This window comes from Peromyscus eremicus, chromosome 5 (genome assembly GCF_949786415.1).
Source record: "Peromyscus eremicus chromosome 5, PerEre_H2_v1, whole genome shotgun sequence".
NCBI classification, from domain to species: domain Eukaryota; kingdom Metazoa; phylum Chordata; class Mammalia; order Rodentia; family Cricetidae; genus Peromyscus; species Peromyscus eremicus.
Window position 1 is genome coordinate 14739826 of NC_081420.1, and position 18388 is coordinate 14758213.

Below are 18388 nucleotides of genomic sequence, written 5' to 3' on the forward strand. Positions count from 1 at the left end.
TAAACTAATATATGTTATTATCATTTGGGTTTAAACTTTTGATAAATAGCATCTTAGTTAGGGTTTTTATTGCTGTGAAGAGACACCATGACAATGGCAACTCTTATAAAGGATAAGATTTAATTGGGGCTGGATTACAGTTCAGAAGTTCAGTCTGTTATCATCATGGTGAGACATGGTGCTGTGCAGGCAGACATGGTGCTGGAGAGGTATCTGAGAGTTCTACATCTTGTGCAGACAATAGGAAGTGATCTGCGACACTGGGCATGGCTTGAGCATATATGAGACCTCAAAGCCCACCCCTACAGTGACACACTTCCTCCAACAAGGCCACACCCACTCCAACAAAGCCACACCTCCTAATAGTGCCACTCCCTATGAGATTATGGCAGCTAATTACATTCAAACTACCACAAATAGTTTATAAATAATTTCCTGAAGAGATTTGTTTGGGGCAGTGTCCAACTATTTGACGTTGAACTCATGATCCTCTTACCTCAACCTTCCGAGGGCGGAGATTGCAGGTGTGTATTGCCACACTCAACTTTCCTCAAACAATTTAAATGAGAATTTTAGCCACATGTGGTGGTTTCCCCCTGTAATGTCAGCATTCAGGAAGGCTGAGGTAGGAGTATCAAGATTTAGAGGCCAGCCTGGGCTACCACAGTGAGTTTCAGGCTATCATGGGGCTATATAGTAAGACTCTGTCTCAACAAACTTAAGGGAAAAGAAGAAAGGAGGGAGAGAGGAAAGGTGGGCTGGCTTCATCTAGCTAGGCAGGAGTGTCTCTGTTCTCTTCATTTCTGTAGGCATAGATTCCCATCAGGTATGACTTCCCTCAGACCAGAAGGATATCATTCAACTTTTAGTTTGTGACAGGGTCTCAGTATGTGCTGTCCCAGCCTCCAAGTGGTGGAATCACAGGTGTGAGCCCCCGTGACCACCTCATCTAGCATATGTTATGGGGGCCAGTCTTTTGCTATTTTTTACTTGAAAGGGTCTTTGTATTTCCTTTGTTCTTGAAAGCTCCTTTTAAAGATTATTATTTTGTGTTTGTGTGTGTGTCACATGCGCACATGTCCCGACCTGTGGAGGCAGAAGACAGCTTTCAGGACTCCGTTGTCTCTGCACCGTGTGACCCTGGGATCTAACTCAGGTCCTCAAGTTCGCACGAGAAGCACTTTACCCACCAAGGCATCTTGTTGGCCCTTGAAACAAGGCTTTGCTAGATCAATAGTTCTTGGTTTTCAGGAAGTAGGTGGTGCTGTTTCTCATGGAGATGTGCTGCCATTCCTGTGTTACTCTGTTAATGTGGGGTAAGGGTGCCTGCACCTGTTACAATGTTTACTTTTTGAGGTAAGCTTTTAAAATCTGTTATTGCTGGGGGTGTGGTGCTCACACCTTTGATCCTCAGCAGGCCCGAGTCCTAAGTCATTCTCCTGTTAACTCAAGGAAATGCTATTCCACTGTATATATTTAATGATGCTTCTTCTCAGAACCATGGTTATTACATAGTTGTTAGTCCTCCAGGTGGTTCATCTCTCCTCTCTCTCTCTCTCTCTCTGTCCCTGTCCCTGTCTCTATCTCTCTCTGTCTCTGTCTCTCTATCTCTCTCTGTCTCTGTCTCTCTCTAAGACAGGATTTGTGTAGTCCTGGCTGGCCTTGAACTCAGAGATCCACCTGCCTCTGCCTCCTGAGTGCTGGGATTAAAGGTGTGTGCCGCCACCACTGCCAGCCTCGGTAGGTTTTCAATGTGAAACCATCAAGTTAGGTGTTTCTTCATAGCAATAGAACAGTAACTAAGACAACTTCTGATTTCAACATCTCTAAATTAAGAATTAATTTGTAGGAACTGAAGATGTGGCTGAGTTGGTAGAGTGTTTTCCTAGCATCTATAAAGCCTTGGGTTCAATCCTCAGCACCATTTAAACTGGTGTGTACACCTGTAAATCCCAGAACTTCAAAAATGGAGTCAGGATGGGGCCGGAGAGATGTCTTAGTGGTTAAGAGCACAGGCTGCTCTTCAAGAGGACCGGGTTCAATTCCCAGCACCCACATGGCAGCTCACAACTGTCTGTAACTCCAGCTCCAGGGGATTTGACACCTTCACACCAATGCATATAAAATAAAGTTAAAGAAATTATTTTTTAAAAATAGAGAAATTTATTTAAAAAAAAAAAAAGGACCTGGGAGGTGTGTGTGTGTGTGTGTGTGTGTGTGTGTGTGTAGAAAGAGGGTATCTTAGTCACTGTTCTATTGCTGTGTAGAGACATCATGACCAAGGCAACTCTTATAAAGAAAACATTTGATTGGGAGCCTGCTTCCAATTTCAGAGCCTTAGTCCATTATCACTGTGGTGGGGAGCATGGTGGCTGATAACTGTGGTACCAGAGAAGTAGTTAAGAGCTACACACCCTGATGCATAGGCCAAGAGAGACTCTGGACTTGGCATAGGCTTTTGAAAGCTCAAAGTCCACCCCCAGTGACACACTTCCTCCAACAAGACCACACCTCCTAATCCTTTCCAAATAGTGCTAAGCATTCAATTATATGAGCCTATTGGAGTCATTTTTATTGAAACCACCAGAGATGGTGCAGCTGGTAAGTGCACTGTCTGCTCTTCCAGAGGACCTGGGTTTGATTCCAAGTCCTTACATAGCCGTTTACAACTGTCTTTAACTTCACTATTGCCCCTGCAAGCACTGGGCATGCAAATGCTAATAGACACAGACTTACATGTAGACAAAAGACCCATACACATAAATGTTAAAAAAAAGTGGAGGTAGGAGGGTCAGAAGTTCAAGGTTCAACATAGGCTGCATGTTGAGTTCAAAGCCAGCCTGGCATACATGAAATTCTGTCTAAAAAACAATTTGTGTTGTTTTATGTTTCATTTTCTTGTGTGTTTGTACACATTAATGTGTGACAGGCTTTTCTGGTACATACAACAACTCGCCAAAGGGACCCATAAAAAGACAATGGTAAAAACTGCATCGAAGTCCAACTCTGTGAAGTAATGAGGTTGTTGTTGTTTTGGTAACTAACAGGAGTGTGGGTGACAGGTGACAGAAGCAGGAAGACCCAAAGGCAGCCATGCATCACTGAAAATCCCACTCCAGCATGCATGCTGGCTCACGAAAGCTGCAAGGGGGCTCTCTGCACGGCCTGCATGCTGCCGGATAGTCCGAGTCGTCTCCTCTCTGTGCCTTGCCTGGTCTCCTTCCTCAGGAGTTATTTACTCCTATAAAGCTAGGGAGGGGCCTTTGAGAATCCTCCAAGTTTCCACTGTCCCAGACCTGTGACTTCCCTCCCGGGTCTTATGAGTCTCCTTTTCCCTCCTGGAGAGAAAGTTTCAACCCAAGGAAACTGTTATACAGTAACATGCATACCACAGCACACACATGTGGAGGCTGTTATACAGTAACATGCACACCACAGCACACCCATGTGGAGGCTCTTATACAGTAATATGCACACCGTGGCACACCCATGTGGAGGCCTGGGGTTCATTTGGGGATTCATTTTGCTTGCTCTTCCACCATATTCACTGAGGCAGGACCTCTAAACCAGGCCAGAGATCCTTGCTCGCTTGTCTTACAAGCCAGATTGCCCTGAGGATCTCACCTTTAAATGCTGGAATTGCAGGTGGGCCATCACCTGCCCAGCATCTATATGGGTTGTCCTCACGCTCGTCATCTCCCCAGCCCTAATCTGTGTTATTTTAAGCCACTGAGTTTGTGGAATTGTCACAGAGACTGTCACAGAAAACCAGCACTTTCCACTGAAGGTGTTCATACTCGTTGCAAACCTGGTAACTTAATTGAACACCACTGTTTTGTTTTGAGTTTGGAAAGGTCACAGGGTCACTCAGCGTGGCAAGAGCAGCTGCATGCTTTAAGAGGAGCCTCTGCAGACATACTGTTTTTATTTATTTATTTGCTTGTTTACAGACAGTGTCTCATTATGTAGATCTGGCTGGCCTTGAACTCAGAGAGTCTCTTGCCTCTGCTTTCTAAGTGCTGCCATTAAAGGCAAGTACCACCATGCCCAGTTCAGACATGCTTTCTGAACAGCATCCCTCTTTCCATGTCCCATCTCTCTGTTTTCTAATCACCCTGCAGGCTGAGCAAATCATGATTAGCAATCCAGTAAGCAGCACCCTCGATGGCTTCTGCAGCAGCTCCTGCTTCCAGGTTCTCGCCGTTTGAGTTCCTGTCCTGACTTCCTTCAATGATAGCTATGATGTGGAAGTGTAAGCTGAATAAACCCATTCCTCCCCAATTTGCTTTTGGTCATGGTGTTCCATCATCAGCAATAGTAACTCTAAGACAATGTCCCAGGAAGAGCTCTCCCGAGAAGGAGCAGAAGGGCAAGAGCATTCAGGTGGTGGTGAGATGCAGACCGTGTAACTACATTCAGTAGTAGAATGTGATCGTACACAAGAAGACCTTAGCGAATCAATTGTAGAACTCACTGACAAGAGCTCGAGGAAAACATTTCCTTTTGATATGGTGTTTGGAATATCTACTGAGCAAACCAATGTTTACAAAAGTGGTGTTTGTCCATTCTAGATGAAGTTATTATGGGCTATAATTGGACCATCTTTACAGACTGGCACTGGAAAAACTTTTACAGCGGAAAATGAAAGGTCACCTGGGAGGAAGATCCTTTGGCTGGTATAATTTCACAAACTCATTTAATTTTTGAGAACCTTACTGATAATGGTACTGCATTTTCAGCCAGTGTCTCTATTGGATATCTATAATGGAGAACTTTGGATATTCCCTGACCATCTTCTTTTGAGAGACTGCTTTGTTTGATGATCCTGTAACAAAAGCGGAGTGATAATCAAAGGTTTCGAGGAAATTACAGAGCACAACCAAGGTGAAGTCTACCGAACTTTGGAGAAGAGAACAGCAAAAAGGACAACTGGAGCAACCTTGGTGAGTGCTTCCTCTAGTTTTTCTATATAATACACATGAAAAGATGTGACAATTGGTGGAGAGCAGCTTGTTAAAATTGGAAAGCTGCATTTGCTTAATCTTGCAGGAAATGAAAGTTTGGCCATCTTGGAGCTGTTGACAAGAGCATCCAGGATGCTGGAAATATCTATCAGTCCCTGTTGACTTTGGGAAGAGTTATTACTGCTCTTGTGGAAATAATACCTCATGTTCTTTATCAAGAGTCTAAACTAATTAGAATCTTGCAAAAGTCTTTGTGTGTGGGGGTACGAGAACATCTACAATTGTAACAAGTTCCCTGCATCTCTCATTTTTGAGGAACCTGTGAGTACATTAGAATATGCTCAAAGAACAAACTGAGTAAGCCTGGAGCTGATCAGAAACCTGCCACAGAACCTATTAAGGACGACACAGAAGTGATGGAGTGTGTGACAGGAGCTCTTGATCCAGCCCATGAGAAAAATGGAGTGTGCATCTCTGAAGAAAATCTTAAAGAGCCATGAATGGAAAATTAACTGTTCAGAAAACTTATTGTTGAACTGGTTGAAAAAAGTATCAGTGCCCTTGAGGAGGAGCTCAGTAGTGTTAATTATTTGTGGGTGATAAAAATGAACTTGACCAGTGTAAATCTGAGCTGCAAATAAGGCTCAGGGACATGAAACCACTCAGAAACATTGGCAAGAAATAGACTTACAAGTTATTAGAGAGGAATATGTCTCTTTAACATTGGAAAGAACATAGGCAAAACCTCAAGCCACCAGCAAGAAAATGTGGCAGCTAGTGTGTCTCAGATTTCTGATATTTTTTTTTTTAAAGATTTATTTATGTATACAGCATGTCTGACTGCAGGCCAGAAGAGGGCACCAGATCTCATTACAGATGGTTGTGAGCCACCATGTGGTTGCTGGGAATTGAACTCAGGTCCTCTGGAAGAGCAGCCAGTGCTCTTAACCTCTGAGCCATCTCTCCAACCCCGTGTCTCAGATTTCTGATGTGCTATGAGAAGAGCGATCATTAGCTGCACAAAGTAAGACTGTTGCTCTGCAGAAATCAATTACTGAGCTTGTGACTGGCCATCCTGGTTCCCTCAAAGCTGTCTCATCCCCTGATGTGGTATCCACACTGAAAACCAATAGACAACTGCAACACAGTTTCAGGACTTTATTGGCAATGGTTGAAAAGACAGGAGATTGAAATAGAAAAGAAAAGTTTTCTCAGTGTATTATATACTAATCTATATGGACTCTAAGAAAATATAGTTTCTTCCTTGGTTCAATCACAAAAGCTTTGTGGAAACTTAAGTGCTGTGGGATGTTCTGTATGGCAAATGTGTTGCTGATTAGTCAATAAATAAAACACTGATTGGCCATTGGCTAGGCAGGAAGTGTAGGCGGGACAAGGAGGAGAATAAAGCTGGGAAGTGGAAGGCTGAGTCAGAGAGACACTGTCAGCCGCCACGATGAGAAACAGCATGTGAAGATGCCGGTAAGCCACAAGCTACGTGGCAAGGTATAAATTTATAGAAATGGATTAATTTAAGATATAAGCACAGTTAGCAAAAAGCCTGCCACAGCCATACAGTTTGTAATCAATATAAGTCTCTGTGTTTACCTGGTCGGGTCTGAGCGGCTGTGGGACTGGCAGGTAAGAGAGATTTGCCCTGACCGTGGGCCAGGCAGGAAAACTATAGCTACACTTAAGTGAAGACTTGAAGGCAGCATGGAAACCCATTCACAGGAAATTTGTCAGTTAATCAATAGTTGGATGGAGAGATTCTGTGCTTTGGAGGCAAAGTGTGAAAATGGCCAGAAACCACTTAATAGTACTCAAGAAGACACAGAGTGGAAGTCAACAGATGTAATCAATAAGACAACACACTGTAAAAACTTATTGAGGCTGAGGAGATGGCTTAGCAGTTAAGAACACTGTCTGCTCCTTCCAGAGGACCTGGGTTTGATTCCCAGCACTTACCTGGAGGCTCACTACAGTCTGTAACTACAGTTCCTAAGGGATCCAATGCCCTCCCCTCATGGCACAGTACACACATGGTGCACCGATGCATGGAGACAAAACACCCATACACATAACATAAAGAGAACTTAAAAAATTATTGCTAGGCCAGGTGTGGTGGTGCATGTCTCGGCAGAGGCAGGAAGGAATAGTAAAGTCTAGGGCTTAATGAAACTATAAAAACTTGTTTGAGTAACCTTAATTGCTTTATTGCTGAAACTAGATATCCCAACAGGTTTGACACCAGAGAGAAGTTATTTATATCTATCAACACTGGTGAGAACTGAACCATGGAAACAGCTCCTTGATCAGCTGCAAAAGAAACAGCCCAAGCTGTCAATGATGCTAAATTGTTTGGAAAATGACAGAGAGACCAGTCAAGACATGGATGAAGGAAAGGGGGTTTCTGGAGCTACTGACTGAAGAACCTTTACTTCAAGAGCCATTTGTATGTACCAGTGTGGATTGCTCAAGTGGCTGTGTTCTATTTTTCCAGCACAAAAACACAGGCGTTAACCCAATGGAGAAGTCTAAAGTGAAGAAACCTCACACACAGCACTGTTTAAAAGAGCAGACTGTACTACAAGCCTGAAGTAAATTTGTGTCAAGATTATTTTTTATTTATTTTTGGTTTTTCATGACAGGATTTCTCTGTTTAACAGCTCTGACTATCCTGAGACTCATTTTATAGACCAGGCTGGCTTCATCTATAAATTCAGAAAGATCTGCCTGCCTCTGCTTGGATTAAAGAGGTTAGCCACCACCACCTGGCTTTATTTATTTTTATGTGCATATTTGTCCACGTGAGGGTATTGGATCCCCCAAAACTGGAGTTACAGACCAGTTGTGAGCTGTCACGTAGGTTCTGGGAACTGAATACAGGTCCTCCAGAAGCCAGTGCCCTTCTTGACCACTGAGCCATCTCCTCAGCCCTTCCCCCCCTTTTTTAAATTTTTTTTTAAGAAAAATAAAAGTCAGGTGATGATGCCTTTAATTCCAGCACTTGGGGGGCAGAGAGAGGTAGTTCTCTGAGTTTGAGGCCAGCCTGGCCTACAGAGCTAGTTCCAGGACAGCCAAGGCTATGCAAAGAAATCATCTTAAAAAACCAGTAAATAAATAAAATCTGACAAGCCATAATGTGAGGCTGTGTACAGACTGAAATGGGATAGACTTTATCAAGCAACACAGTTGATATATTAAAGTTGAATGTGCTTTTTTTGTGATCACTGTAGTCCAAGTGTGTAGAGAGTATACTGAGTACATGTGTTTCTAGCTTTTTATATAAAGTAGTCCTTCTAGAACAAGTGAGAAGTATTTTTCTTGTATGCTATTAAATACCAGATATATGGAAAATGTGTTGTTCTAGGCTTTGGCTGGCATAGGGGGATGTTGCCAGCACTTAGCCTTGAAAAGCGCCATTTCCTCTGCAGTTTTGCTCTGAGTTCATACACACACACACACACACACACACACACACACATAGCCTCTAAAGAGATTTTCCCGTTTTGCCTTCTCAGCTCACTTCTCCCCTTTCATCTGTTACCATGTCATTTGTAGAGAGCTACAGGTTTGCTTATTATAAAAAATCCAGCGTGTTTTAGTGGTTATTGCTACAATCATTGTCAATAATAAACTTGACCCTGGAAGTGTACACACACACACACACACACTGATTAATAAGCATGGACTTGATGGATTGAGCCATTGAACTATTTGCCACAGCAGTTTTTAGTCTCCTAAGTGATGGAAATGGCATGCAGTGTTTTCACACCAAGAGATGCATATGCATCTTTATTGAGAGCCTTTGTAATAAAAGCAGACATTGGGCTTTTAGTGTAATTTGTGGTGTTAAATTCAAAACAGAAAAAAATCAAGTGGATCAAATTACAACAGGATAGTTCTTTTAGACATCTGTCTTCGTGGCAAATCAATTTATAATCAAGGGCTTATGATTTTTAAGGCATGGCCTGGTTTGTCTCTAAGGACTGGGTCTCCACAAATCTTACACGGGTCAGGCATGTTGTAACATTTAATTTTTTTAGATGTATGTACATGAATGTTTTAACCTTCATACATCTCTGTGCACCACATGCCTGCCTAGTGTCTGTGGAGGATAGAAGAGGGTGTTCTTCATACATCTCTGTGCACCACATGCCTGCCTAGTGTCTGTGGAAGACAGAAGAGGGTGTTCTTCGTACATCTCTGTGCACATGCCTGCCTAGTGTCTGTGGAGGACAGAAGAGAGTGTTGGATTCCTTGGGAATTGGAGTTAGGATGGGTATGAGTTACCATGTTGTGTGCTGGGAATCAAACTTAGGTCCTCTGCAATAGCAACTGCTCCAAACTGCCACGCCATCTCTCCAGACTTATTAGTGCATGTGTTACTGAACCATATGGAGGTTAGAGGACAACTTTGTGGAGTAGTTCTAGAGTAGTAGTCCTTACCTTTTCTAATGCTGTGACCCTTTCCTCAAGTTGTGACCTCCAACCCTAAAAATTATTTTCCTACCTCCTAACTGTAATTGTGTTACTGTTTCTGAATTGTAAATATCTGTTTTTCAATGGTCTTAGGCAACCCCTGTGAAAGGGCTCTTTGACCTCTAAAGGGGTCACAACACACAGGTAGAGACTGAAGTCATGTTGCCAGATTGCATGGCAAATTGTTTTACCCAAGCCATATTGCTAGCTCTTAATTCTGAGATAGGGCCTCATGGAGCTCAGGGTAGCCTTACTATGTAGCCATGATGACCTTGAACTCTTCCTGCCTCACCCCAAGTGCCGTAATTATAGGCATGTGCTACTACTACCCAGCTTTCTTTCCTTACTAAAGACCAGAGTGACTTTCACTGGTGGGCTAATGGCATTCTGCTCAAGTCACTAGCACCCCAGGTGTATTGTTGACACCCACCCACCATTTCTTAACCCAGTACCTTAGACTGCTTGGTCAAGCTACCACTGAAATTCTCACCGTTTGAATACTGGCTAATCTTTGTAAGAAATGATTTGTTTATATTGTACTTTTTGTTGCCTATGACCTGAGGGTCCAAACTGACAGTGTAACATGAAGTCTTAAGAGACTCTGGAAAAACAGTAAGTGCCCTTAAACCCTGAGCCATCTCTCTAGTCCCTTGAAGGTTTATTTATTTATTTTGAGACAAGGTCCTACTATGTAGACCAGGTTAACCCTGAGCTCACAGAGATCTGCTTGTCTCTGCCTCTGGAGTGTTAAGATTAAAGGTATGAACCATCATGCTTGCCTGAAGGTAATTTTTTTTTTGGGGGGGGGGGTTGAATAAAAATGGCCCCCATAGTCCTATAGGGAGTGGCACTATTAGAAGGTGTGGTTTTGTTGGAGGAAGTGTGTCACTGGGGGGTGGGCTTTGAGGTCTCAGATGTTCAAATCAGGCCTAGTGGCTGGCTGTCTCTTCCTGCTGCCTGAAGATCCAGATGTAGAACTCTCAGCTACTTCAACACCTATGTGCCTGCCTGCTGCCATGCTTCCTGCCTTGATGATAATGGACTAAAGCTCTGAACTGTAAGCCAGCCCCAATTAAATGTTTTCTTTTATAAGAGTTGCCATGGCCATGGTATCTGTTCACAGCAATGAAACCCTAAGACAGGGGGTTTGGCTTTTTGAGAGAGTATTTCTCTGTGTAACAGAGCCCTGGCTGTCCTGGAACTCTGTAGACTAGGCTGGCCTCAAAATCACAGAGATCCAACTTTCTCTGCCTCCCAGTGCTTAGATTAAAGGTGTGTGCCACCATGCCCAGCCTAAGGCTGGCTTTTATACAAAGAACTAGGTGTTGTAATTGTGATGAAATTCTGGGTGTGGGTTGCCCTATGTGGTAGATGATGCTCCAGGCCCCACTTCCCAGGGCAGCTCTTCCTACTCCACATGCTGCGGACTTTAGGGGGCAGCAATGATGAGCAGGGGAAGAAGGGCAGTTATTCAGTCTCAGTGTCTTAGGGTGGAGCTTTCCCATTCTGTCAGTAGCTCCACCCCCACTGCTTTCTAAATGTGAGGCAGAACTTACTGTTTTCTACATGCACTTTGTTCTTGTAGCTCAAGTAACCCAAATCTCTTTGGCTGTAGTCCCAGACCTAAGCAGGGAGTCTCCACCATTCTCAGGATGACTGTGCTTTCCAGAGAGAATCAGGCTCATGTGTCCCAGCCTGGATAGCTTCTCAGACTCTGATCTAAGAGCAGTGATTTTTCTGGATGTATTTTTATTGTTTGCACAAGTGTAACAGATTACTGAGTAACTCATCTAGAAATGGTTAAACCTTAAAAATCACTTTGTACTTGAATGAATTTCTTAAAAACTTCCATTGGATTTCTATCATACTAAAAATTAAAATTTAAGGGTGGTTGCACACTTCTGAAACCTTAGCACACAAGAGGCAGAGGCAGGAGAACCATGAGTTTGGGGCCAGCCTGGGCATTCTAGTGAGAGCCTTTCCCCCAAAACCTAGAGATTTCATCCTGCATTCTATCAGGCAGTATTTATGGAATGACTAGAATAAGTTCTTTCTCCAAATAGGATTACGCTACAACAGCTTCCACTACTGCTGCTGCTCGGGTCACCTCTTGGAAGTTGCCTAGGGAACATACAGCCCTCGTTTCAAAGTCCTCAGCAACTCTTCTCTTGAGCACAGCTATTTCTGATTTGGCCCAAAGCCATCTGGACACAAGTTTGGATGGCATGATGGTTAATAAACAAGAAACACAGCAAAAGGGGCTGGGGAGGTACCTGGGGAGAAAGTGCTTGCTATGCAGACATGAGCACACGATTTCTGGTCCATGGTGCCCACATAAAAGCTGGCTATGGGGGTATCACCTGTCATGACAGCACGGGGTGGGTGTAGAGACAGGTGAGTCCTGGGGTCTCACTGGCTAGTTAGGCCAGCCAAAACAGCAAACTTCAGGTTCAGAGGAGAGACACTTAACAAAAGATGGAGATAGACAGAAGACAACCCGTGCTGACTTCTGCCTCCACAAACTTGTCAGGGGCAAACATACATCCTCTCTCCACCCTCCCCAAAAGGAAAATGTCAGAAGCAGGCAGTGTTCTTTAGGTTGAAAACGTAAGACAAAACTCTGAGACCCTAAGTTCAGCAGCAGTGCTGGTTGCTCTCACCCATGTGGGGGGACTTGTCTTACTCAACCTGAGAAAACTGTCCCTGTTTGGTGGTGACACTAGTTTCCTTTCTCAGCAGAGTCAGCATCAACAGCTGACCTGGTGGACAGATCTACACTGGTGGCCTTGAAAATGAGCCTCGGTATTGCTGAGTAGGTTATTTTTGTTTCGTCCTGGCAGGGACTTTGCAATTAACACAACAGCCTCTGGAAACCTGAAAAGAGAAAGAAAGGTAATTTACATCAGTTGTTTGAATATAAAGGTTGACCAGCCTTCTCCACTCATGCTAGCTATCAGGCCTGAAGACCAGCCAAACAGAAGTGTGAGCACGCTGGAAAGGCTCAAGGGACCAATTACTGACCTTCCATTTCCTATGCAGTTCCCAAGTCTGCAAAAAAATTCAATAATTTAAGGCTAGGAGTGACTCTCCTTCCTTTTTACTCCAATATGGGAACCAAGAGGAAAACAGGAACATGGGTTCTCAAAGGACAGCAACACACTCCTAAATCCCATTCATTATTTGAGGGGAAAAGGCAGAGACCTGTTCATTCAGAAAATCTTACTAGGATCCTGGTTCCAGTGCAAAGTCAGACAGTTCTGTTTTTTCCTCTCCTTTCTACCCTGGCCTATAGCAGTGAAAGTTCAGCACTGGGTAGGGAGTCCACAAAGCATGATGCCCAGATCTCTAGCTTCAGTAAAGAGGAATGTTGGAGAAGTTGGTTTTAGATGCCAAGAAGTGGCACAGTGAGACACAAGAAAAGGACCCCAAGCAGCCTCCACTAGTATGGACAGCAGGTAGGGAGCAATTCCAGCAATCAAGGAAGTGCAGGGACATTTGGCTGAGATGGTAAATATCTCTCATATAATAATCATTTCAGGACTCTGTTCTTTTGATCTGTGCTGTGCTGCCTAACACAAGCCAGAATCATCTAAGAGGAGGGAACCTCAACTGAGAAAATGCCTCCATAAGATCAGGCTGTAGGCAAGCCTGTAGGGCATTTTCTTAATAGTGATTAAATTGGGAGGGCAAAGCCCATTGTGGGTGATGCCATCCCTGGGCTGGTGGTGCTGGGCTGTATAAGAAAGCAGGCTGAGCAAGCCATGGGGAGCCAGCCCGAAGCAGTGATCTTCCAAGGCCTCTGCATCAGCTCCTGCCTCCAGGTTCCCCTTCTGAGCTCCTGCCCTGACTTCCCTTCATAAAGAGCTGTGAAACTGAAGTATAAGCAAAATAAACCCTTTCCAACCCAAGCTGCTTTTGGTCATGGTGTTCATCACAGCAAGAGAAAGCCTAATTCAGACACTTGCCAACGTTAGATTTTACAAGATCTAACTTTACCTTCCCACTGGCTTGTAACTTAACACTTTAAAATGTATTTTAAAATAGTTCAAAGGGAAAATGAACTGACAGCTGTGAAGAAACAGCATTTTTAATCCACCTGACTGAAGAGGACAAGAAAATGCTTCCTAATCCCAGAGTACCCGAAACCCCCAAGCAAGAGAAGCCTCAAGACTGCTGAAAAAGCCTGTGTTCTGTGGAGACTTGGAAGCAACAACCAACGAACAGAGCAGGTCTAGGCACACAGCACAGGTTCAAATCCCAAGCAGGGACTACTGTGTCTCTTCATGGTCACAGGGTCCAGACGTGGCTGCAGCCTGTTGCTCCTCTAACCTTGGCTACTGACTACCTGCGCAGGAAAGAGGCCGCCACCACCTGAAGAAAAACTCAACTGTTATTGCCAATGTTTTTGTCAGGCATTGTGTCTCATACCTGTGATCCAGTTCTCAGGAGACTGTGTCAGGAGGATTGCTGTAAATTGAGGCTGGCTGGACTTCATAGTGAATTCCAGATCTTCTCGGGCTATGAGTGAAACCCTGTCTAAAGGAAATCCCCCAAACCAACCCAAACTCCCAAACCAAAACAGGGCAATAGTTTCCTGCTTTAAGCTATAGATGAATTAACTGATCAGAAACAAGTTAAAATGGAAAAAAGCTAAAAGCAAGCACTTCTCCCACTGGCTGGGTAAATTTACACACTGTGGCTGGCTTTTTTTTTTTGAGACAGGGTCTCTCCATGTAGCACTGGCTGGCCCGGAACTCACTATGTAGACCTGACTTGAATCCACAGAGCTTCACCTGCCTTTGGATCCCGAATGCCGGGATTAAAGGTATGTGCCCCCTTGCACTTTTATTCGGTAGTTCTTGTGAAGCCTATGCTTAGGCAGTTTTTAACATTTTTATTTTCAGCTGTTTTTTTCCTCAATAGCTTGGTAATCTCTTCACGAAAAGTTCCTCTCATACAGCCCAAAGACTAAAGAAAGAAAAAAGTCCCGAATCATATTGTATTCTTAAGCAGATAAAAAGTTTTAGTATTTTTCAACAGGGCTTGCTTTTACCTTGCTATTTAGAGAATTTAAATGTCACTCAACCTGAGTTTTATTTACAGTGTTGTTAGCCAAACATTTACCCCATCATTAATAAATTTTACTCAAAAATTGTTTATTTTGAAGTGCATACCCAGTTAAGTAGGGAAAGTAAGCATGATTACATTTTGAAGGCTTTGTTTATGAAAATGAATTTTAAAGTTCCAAAAATTCCACAGTCTACACAATCACAGGAGTAGGAAGTGACTACAAATTCAGTATTATTGGCATCTGTGTAACAACCTGGGCGGTCAGTGACAGCCAGTGTTCTCACAGGTGAAGTGGTTTTTAGAAGGACCAGAGTGAAGAGGGCACAATTTCTGTGGTCCACCTCCAGAACCTTAGCGTTCCCGTCTTAAGACGAAAAGTACATTTATTTCCAGAATCATGAATACTAGCACAAAAGGGTTTTCTCTCTTTTTTAAAGAAAAGCAAGAATGTTTAAAAGAAATACAAACAGGATGGGGAGTCAGCAGGGGCCAAAGGGTGGCGGAGCATGCGCAAGGCCCCAGGTTGGTCCACCAGCTCTCAAACAGACCAGCAAACAAGAAACCTCAACCAAAACAAGCCCAAACCTAAACAACTGGATGAAAATATGTGGAATGTATTTGTCCGTGAAACTACAAGTGACAGGGACTCAATCTTGTATACTAACCATGAATTCCAAAACATTTTGGCTATTTTGGGGGTGTTATTATTTAGCTAGGCTTGAAGTGCAACTCCGGTTTCTAAATAACATGTAATCCTGGTCTCATCACTAATCTTATACATAAGAGGCATAATTTATCGGGCTTTCAAAATCCATCAAGGAACCACGAGTGTTTTATCTACGTCACAGGGGCCTGTGCTTGAGATTAAGAATAAGGTGTTATGATCACAATACACTGTGATATTCTTTAAAAGAAAAAAAAAACGTATAGAATTCAGTTTGCCTTTTCTCGGAGTCGGGGGCTTTGGGTCTGCATGGACTTGGTGCTCACTCTGCGCGCCTCCTGTGTCTGCTGCACCCCGCTCCAGCACGGGCTTGCCCGGAAAAGAACAGACGAAGAATTGGAGGTAAGCAAAACCCAAAACGCTCCTTTAAACTTTTTTTTTTTTTTTGGAGACAGGGTCTCTCGTAGCCCAGACTGGCTTCCAACTGGATGGAGATGACCTTGAACTTCTGATCCTCCTGCCTCCACCTCCAGAATGCTGGGATGACAGCCTGGGCGATACACAGGGCTCGAACCCTGGGCTCCGTGCCTGGCAGACAGGCACTATGTCAGCCGAGCCACATCCCCAGCTCCCTTTCCGACGCCCAGGAGCACTGGGAAAGATTCCTCTTTCAGGACGTTCGGTCCCAGCACAGCCTACGTACCGTCGCCGCCCGGGTTTAGCGGGATCCTCGCTATCTTCTCGAGCAGCCCCGAGGCAGCGCACGTCCGCCCGTCTCCGGAGGGCGGCGCAACGCGGGGAGGCTTGCGGCTCCCGGGGAAGTCTCCTCAGCCGGGCTCTGACGCGAGGCCGTGACTTCACGGCCTGGTCCCGGGAGCGACGCCATCTTGTCGCCCCTGTCCTCCTCAGCGGCTCGCACTCCTAGGCTCGCACTCTCAGGCTCCCGGCTTCCTCGCCCCGCCGGGCGACACACGCGGCGGAGGAGGGGCGCCTGCTGTCGGCCACGCCTCCCCAGCTCGCAGCCGCGCGCGGGGCGGGGCCGGCCTCGGAGGCCCGTGGCCTCGGGGCGCGGCCTGCACGGGCCCAAGCGCCTCCCGGAGCCCGCCCGGCCGCGGCCCCCGCAGGGCCCGACCAGCGGAGCAGCGCTCCTCCTTCTCCGCCCCGCCGCCGCCGCCGCCGCCCCGGGAGCCCGGCCGCGGCCCAGCGCCGCCTCTTCCGCCTTCCGCGTCCGCGCGGGCGGGCCCGACGTCAGCGCCGCCCCGCCCGGCCCAGCCTCGGCCTCGGCCTCGCAGCGCGGCGGCGGCGCAGGTCCCTCCCCAGACATGGCCCTGGGAGGTGGCAGCACATGGCGGCCGAGGCGGCCGTGAGCGCGCCCCCGGCCAGCCCCAGCCCGCCCTGAGGCTGCCCGCGCCCGCCGGCCGCGCCACGGCCCCGCCGCCCCCCGCCCCGCCGCCGCCGGCCCCGCCGCCGCCGCCACCCGCGCGCGCCCGCCCCGCCGCCGCCGCCGCCGCCGCCATGGGCGTGCAGGGCTTCCAGGACTACATCGAGAAGCACTGTCCGAGCGCCGTGGTGCCGGTGGAGCTGCAGAAGCTGGCCCGGGGCAGTCTGGTGGGCGGCGGGCGGCAGCGGCCCCCGCAGACCCCGCTGCGCCTGCTGGTGGATGCCGACAACTGCCTGCACCGCCTGTACGGTGGCTTCTACACCGACTGGGTGAGCGGCGGCCAGTGGAACCACATGCTCGGCTACCTGGCGGCTCTGGCCAAGGCCTGCTTCGGCGGCAACATCGAGCTCTTCGTCTTCTTCAACGGCGCGCTCGAGAAGGCCCGGCTGCACGAGTGGGTCAAGCGGCAGGGCAACGAGCGCCAGACGGCGCAGCAGATCGTCAGCCATGTCCAGAACAAGGGCACGCCACCGCCCAAGGTCTGGTTCCTGCCACCGGTCTGCATGGCCCACTGCATCCGCCTGGCGCTCATCCGCTTCCACGTCAAGGTGCGGCTGGGGCCAGCGGGCCGGGGTCTCAGGGTTGAGTCTGAGGTCCCTTTGGGCTCGAGTCAGGGTCGGGCCTGGTGCCCTTTGGACTGGGATCCCTTCGGGTTTAGGTCAGGGTTGGGGTCTGGTGTCAGCTTGGGCAGGGGTCAAGAGTTGGGCTGTGGGCCTCTTGGTGCTTGCGTTTGGGCTGGGCCTGGAGCTGATGGGGGTAGGGATCGGAGTTGAGCCTGAGGTCCCTCGGGCCAGGGTTACATTTGGGCCCCGGGTCCCTTGTGCTAGGGTTCAAGGCTTGGCCTAGAGTCCCTTCGGGCTTGGGTTTGGGTTGGGCCTGTGGGGCTCTCCTTGGGCCAGTGTCAGGGCTGGACTAGTTCCGGGAAGCCTAGCCTGGCCCAGGCTGAGTCTTGGGTGCCCCTGCCTGTGGAAGGCCAGGGAGCAGGCCTCAGTGTCTCTTAGGGGCCCTCTGGGACACAGCGTGTCACCATGCTCAAGCTCGATGCGAAGTCCGCAGAGGGGCCCTGGAGCAAGATGGATGTCGGGCCCATTAGGCCCAGCGTGGTTGAAGTCCGCCCACAGCCATTCCTCTCTACTTTCTCTCTGGTCTGCTGTGGGCCCGTAGACTTGTGTGTAAGACACTTAAGGCTTGTGGACAGACCCACACCCAAGAGGGATTGGTGGTGTCATCTCCAACATCCTCCCAGTCTCTCCCCTCCTTTTGGAGGCTGGCAGGCCACTCCATGGTCTTAGACTTAATTGTGTATGCATCTGTCGAAATTAACCCGCTCTTTGCCAGCAACAGGTTTATCTTGGAAGCCTGTAGAATAGTGACAGTGGATCGCCATGGCTTTAGGGACAGGCAGCTGAAAATAGAGATTGCCTCCAAAGCTGTGGGAGGCAAACCTTGTGTGTAGCCCCTTGCTGGTCTCTGATTCTGAAGGCAGACCCCCTGCTCCTCTACCTTTGGAAATGAGATGTTTGGAGAAATGGCTATGGTAAAATTTTGGTGTTAGATTTCAAGGGACTGTAAAACTTGATGAGATGAGGTCTTGTCAGTTCTGTATGTCTGATGTGAAGGTAGTAGTTCAGAATCAGGAGTAAGAATTTGGGGGTCGTTTGGCATAGGCACAAGCTTGCTAGAGCTGTTTTTCTGCTGCTGCACAGGAAGCATTCAGTGACCTTCAGCGGGTCCTGATGAGTGGGTAAGGAGAGCTGCACATTG

The 18388-nt window shown here is 46.9% G+C and overlaps 1 protein-coding gene and 1 pseudogene across 2 annotated transcripts in view; both read left to right on the top strand.

The window, feature by feature from the left end:
* The first annotated feature begins 2365 nt into the window (after positions 1–2365).
* LOC131910621 (kinesin-like protein KIF11) lies at positions 2366–16038 on the top strand (annotated as a pseudogene).
* Positions 16039–16691: 653 nt separating this feature from the next.
* The window catches only part of Fam120a (family with sequence similarity 120 member A), a 98200-nt gene continuing 96503 nt past the window's right edge, over positions 16692–18388 (top strand). For both annotated transcript variants that reach the window (XM_059262984.1, XM_059262986.1), the window contains exon 1: positions 16692–17172. In XM_059262984.1, the coding sequence (XP_059118967.1) occupies positions 16699–17172 (474 nt within the window). In that variant the 5' untranslated portion in view covers positions 16692–16698. The remainder of the gene's footprint in view (positions 17173–18388) is intronic.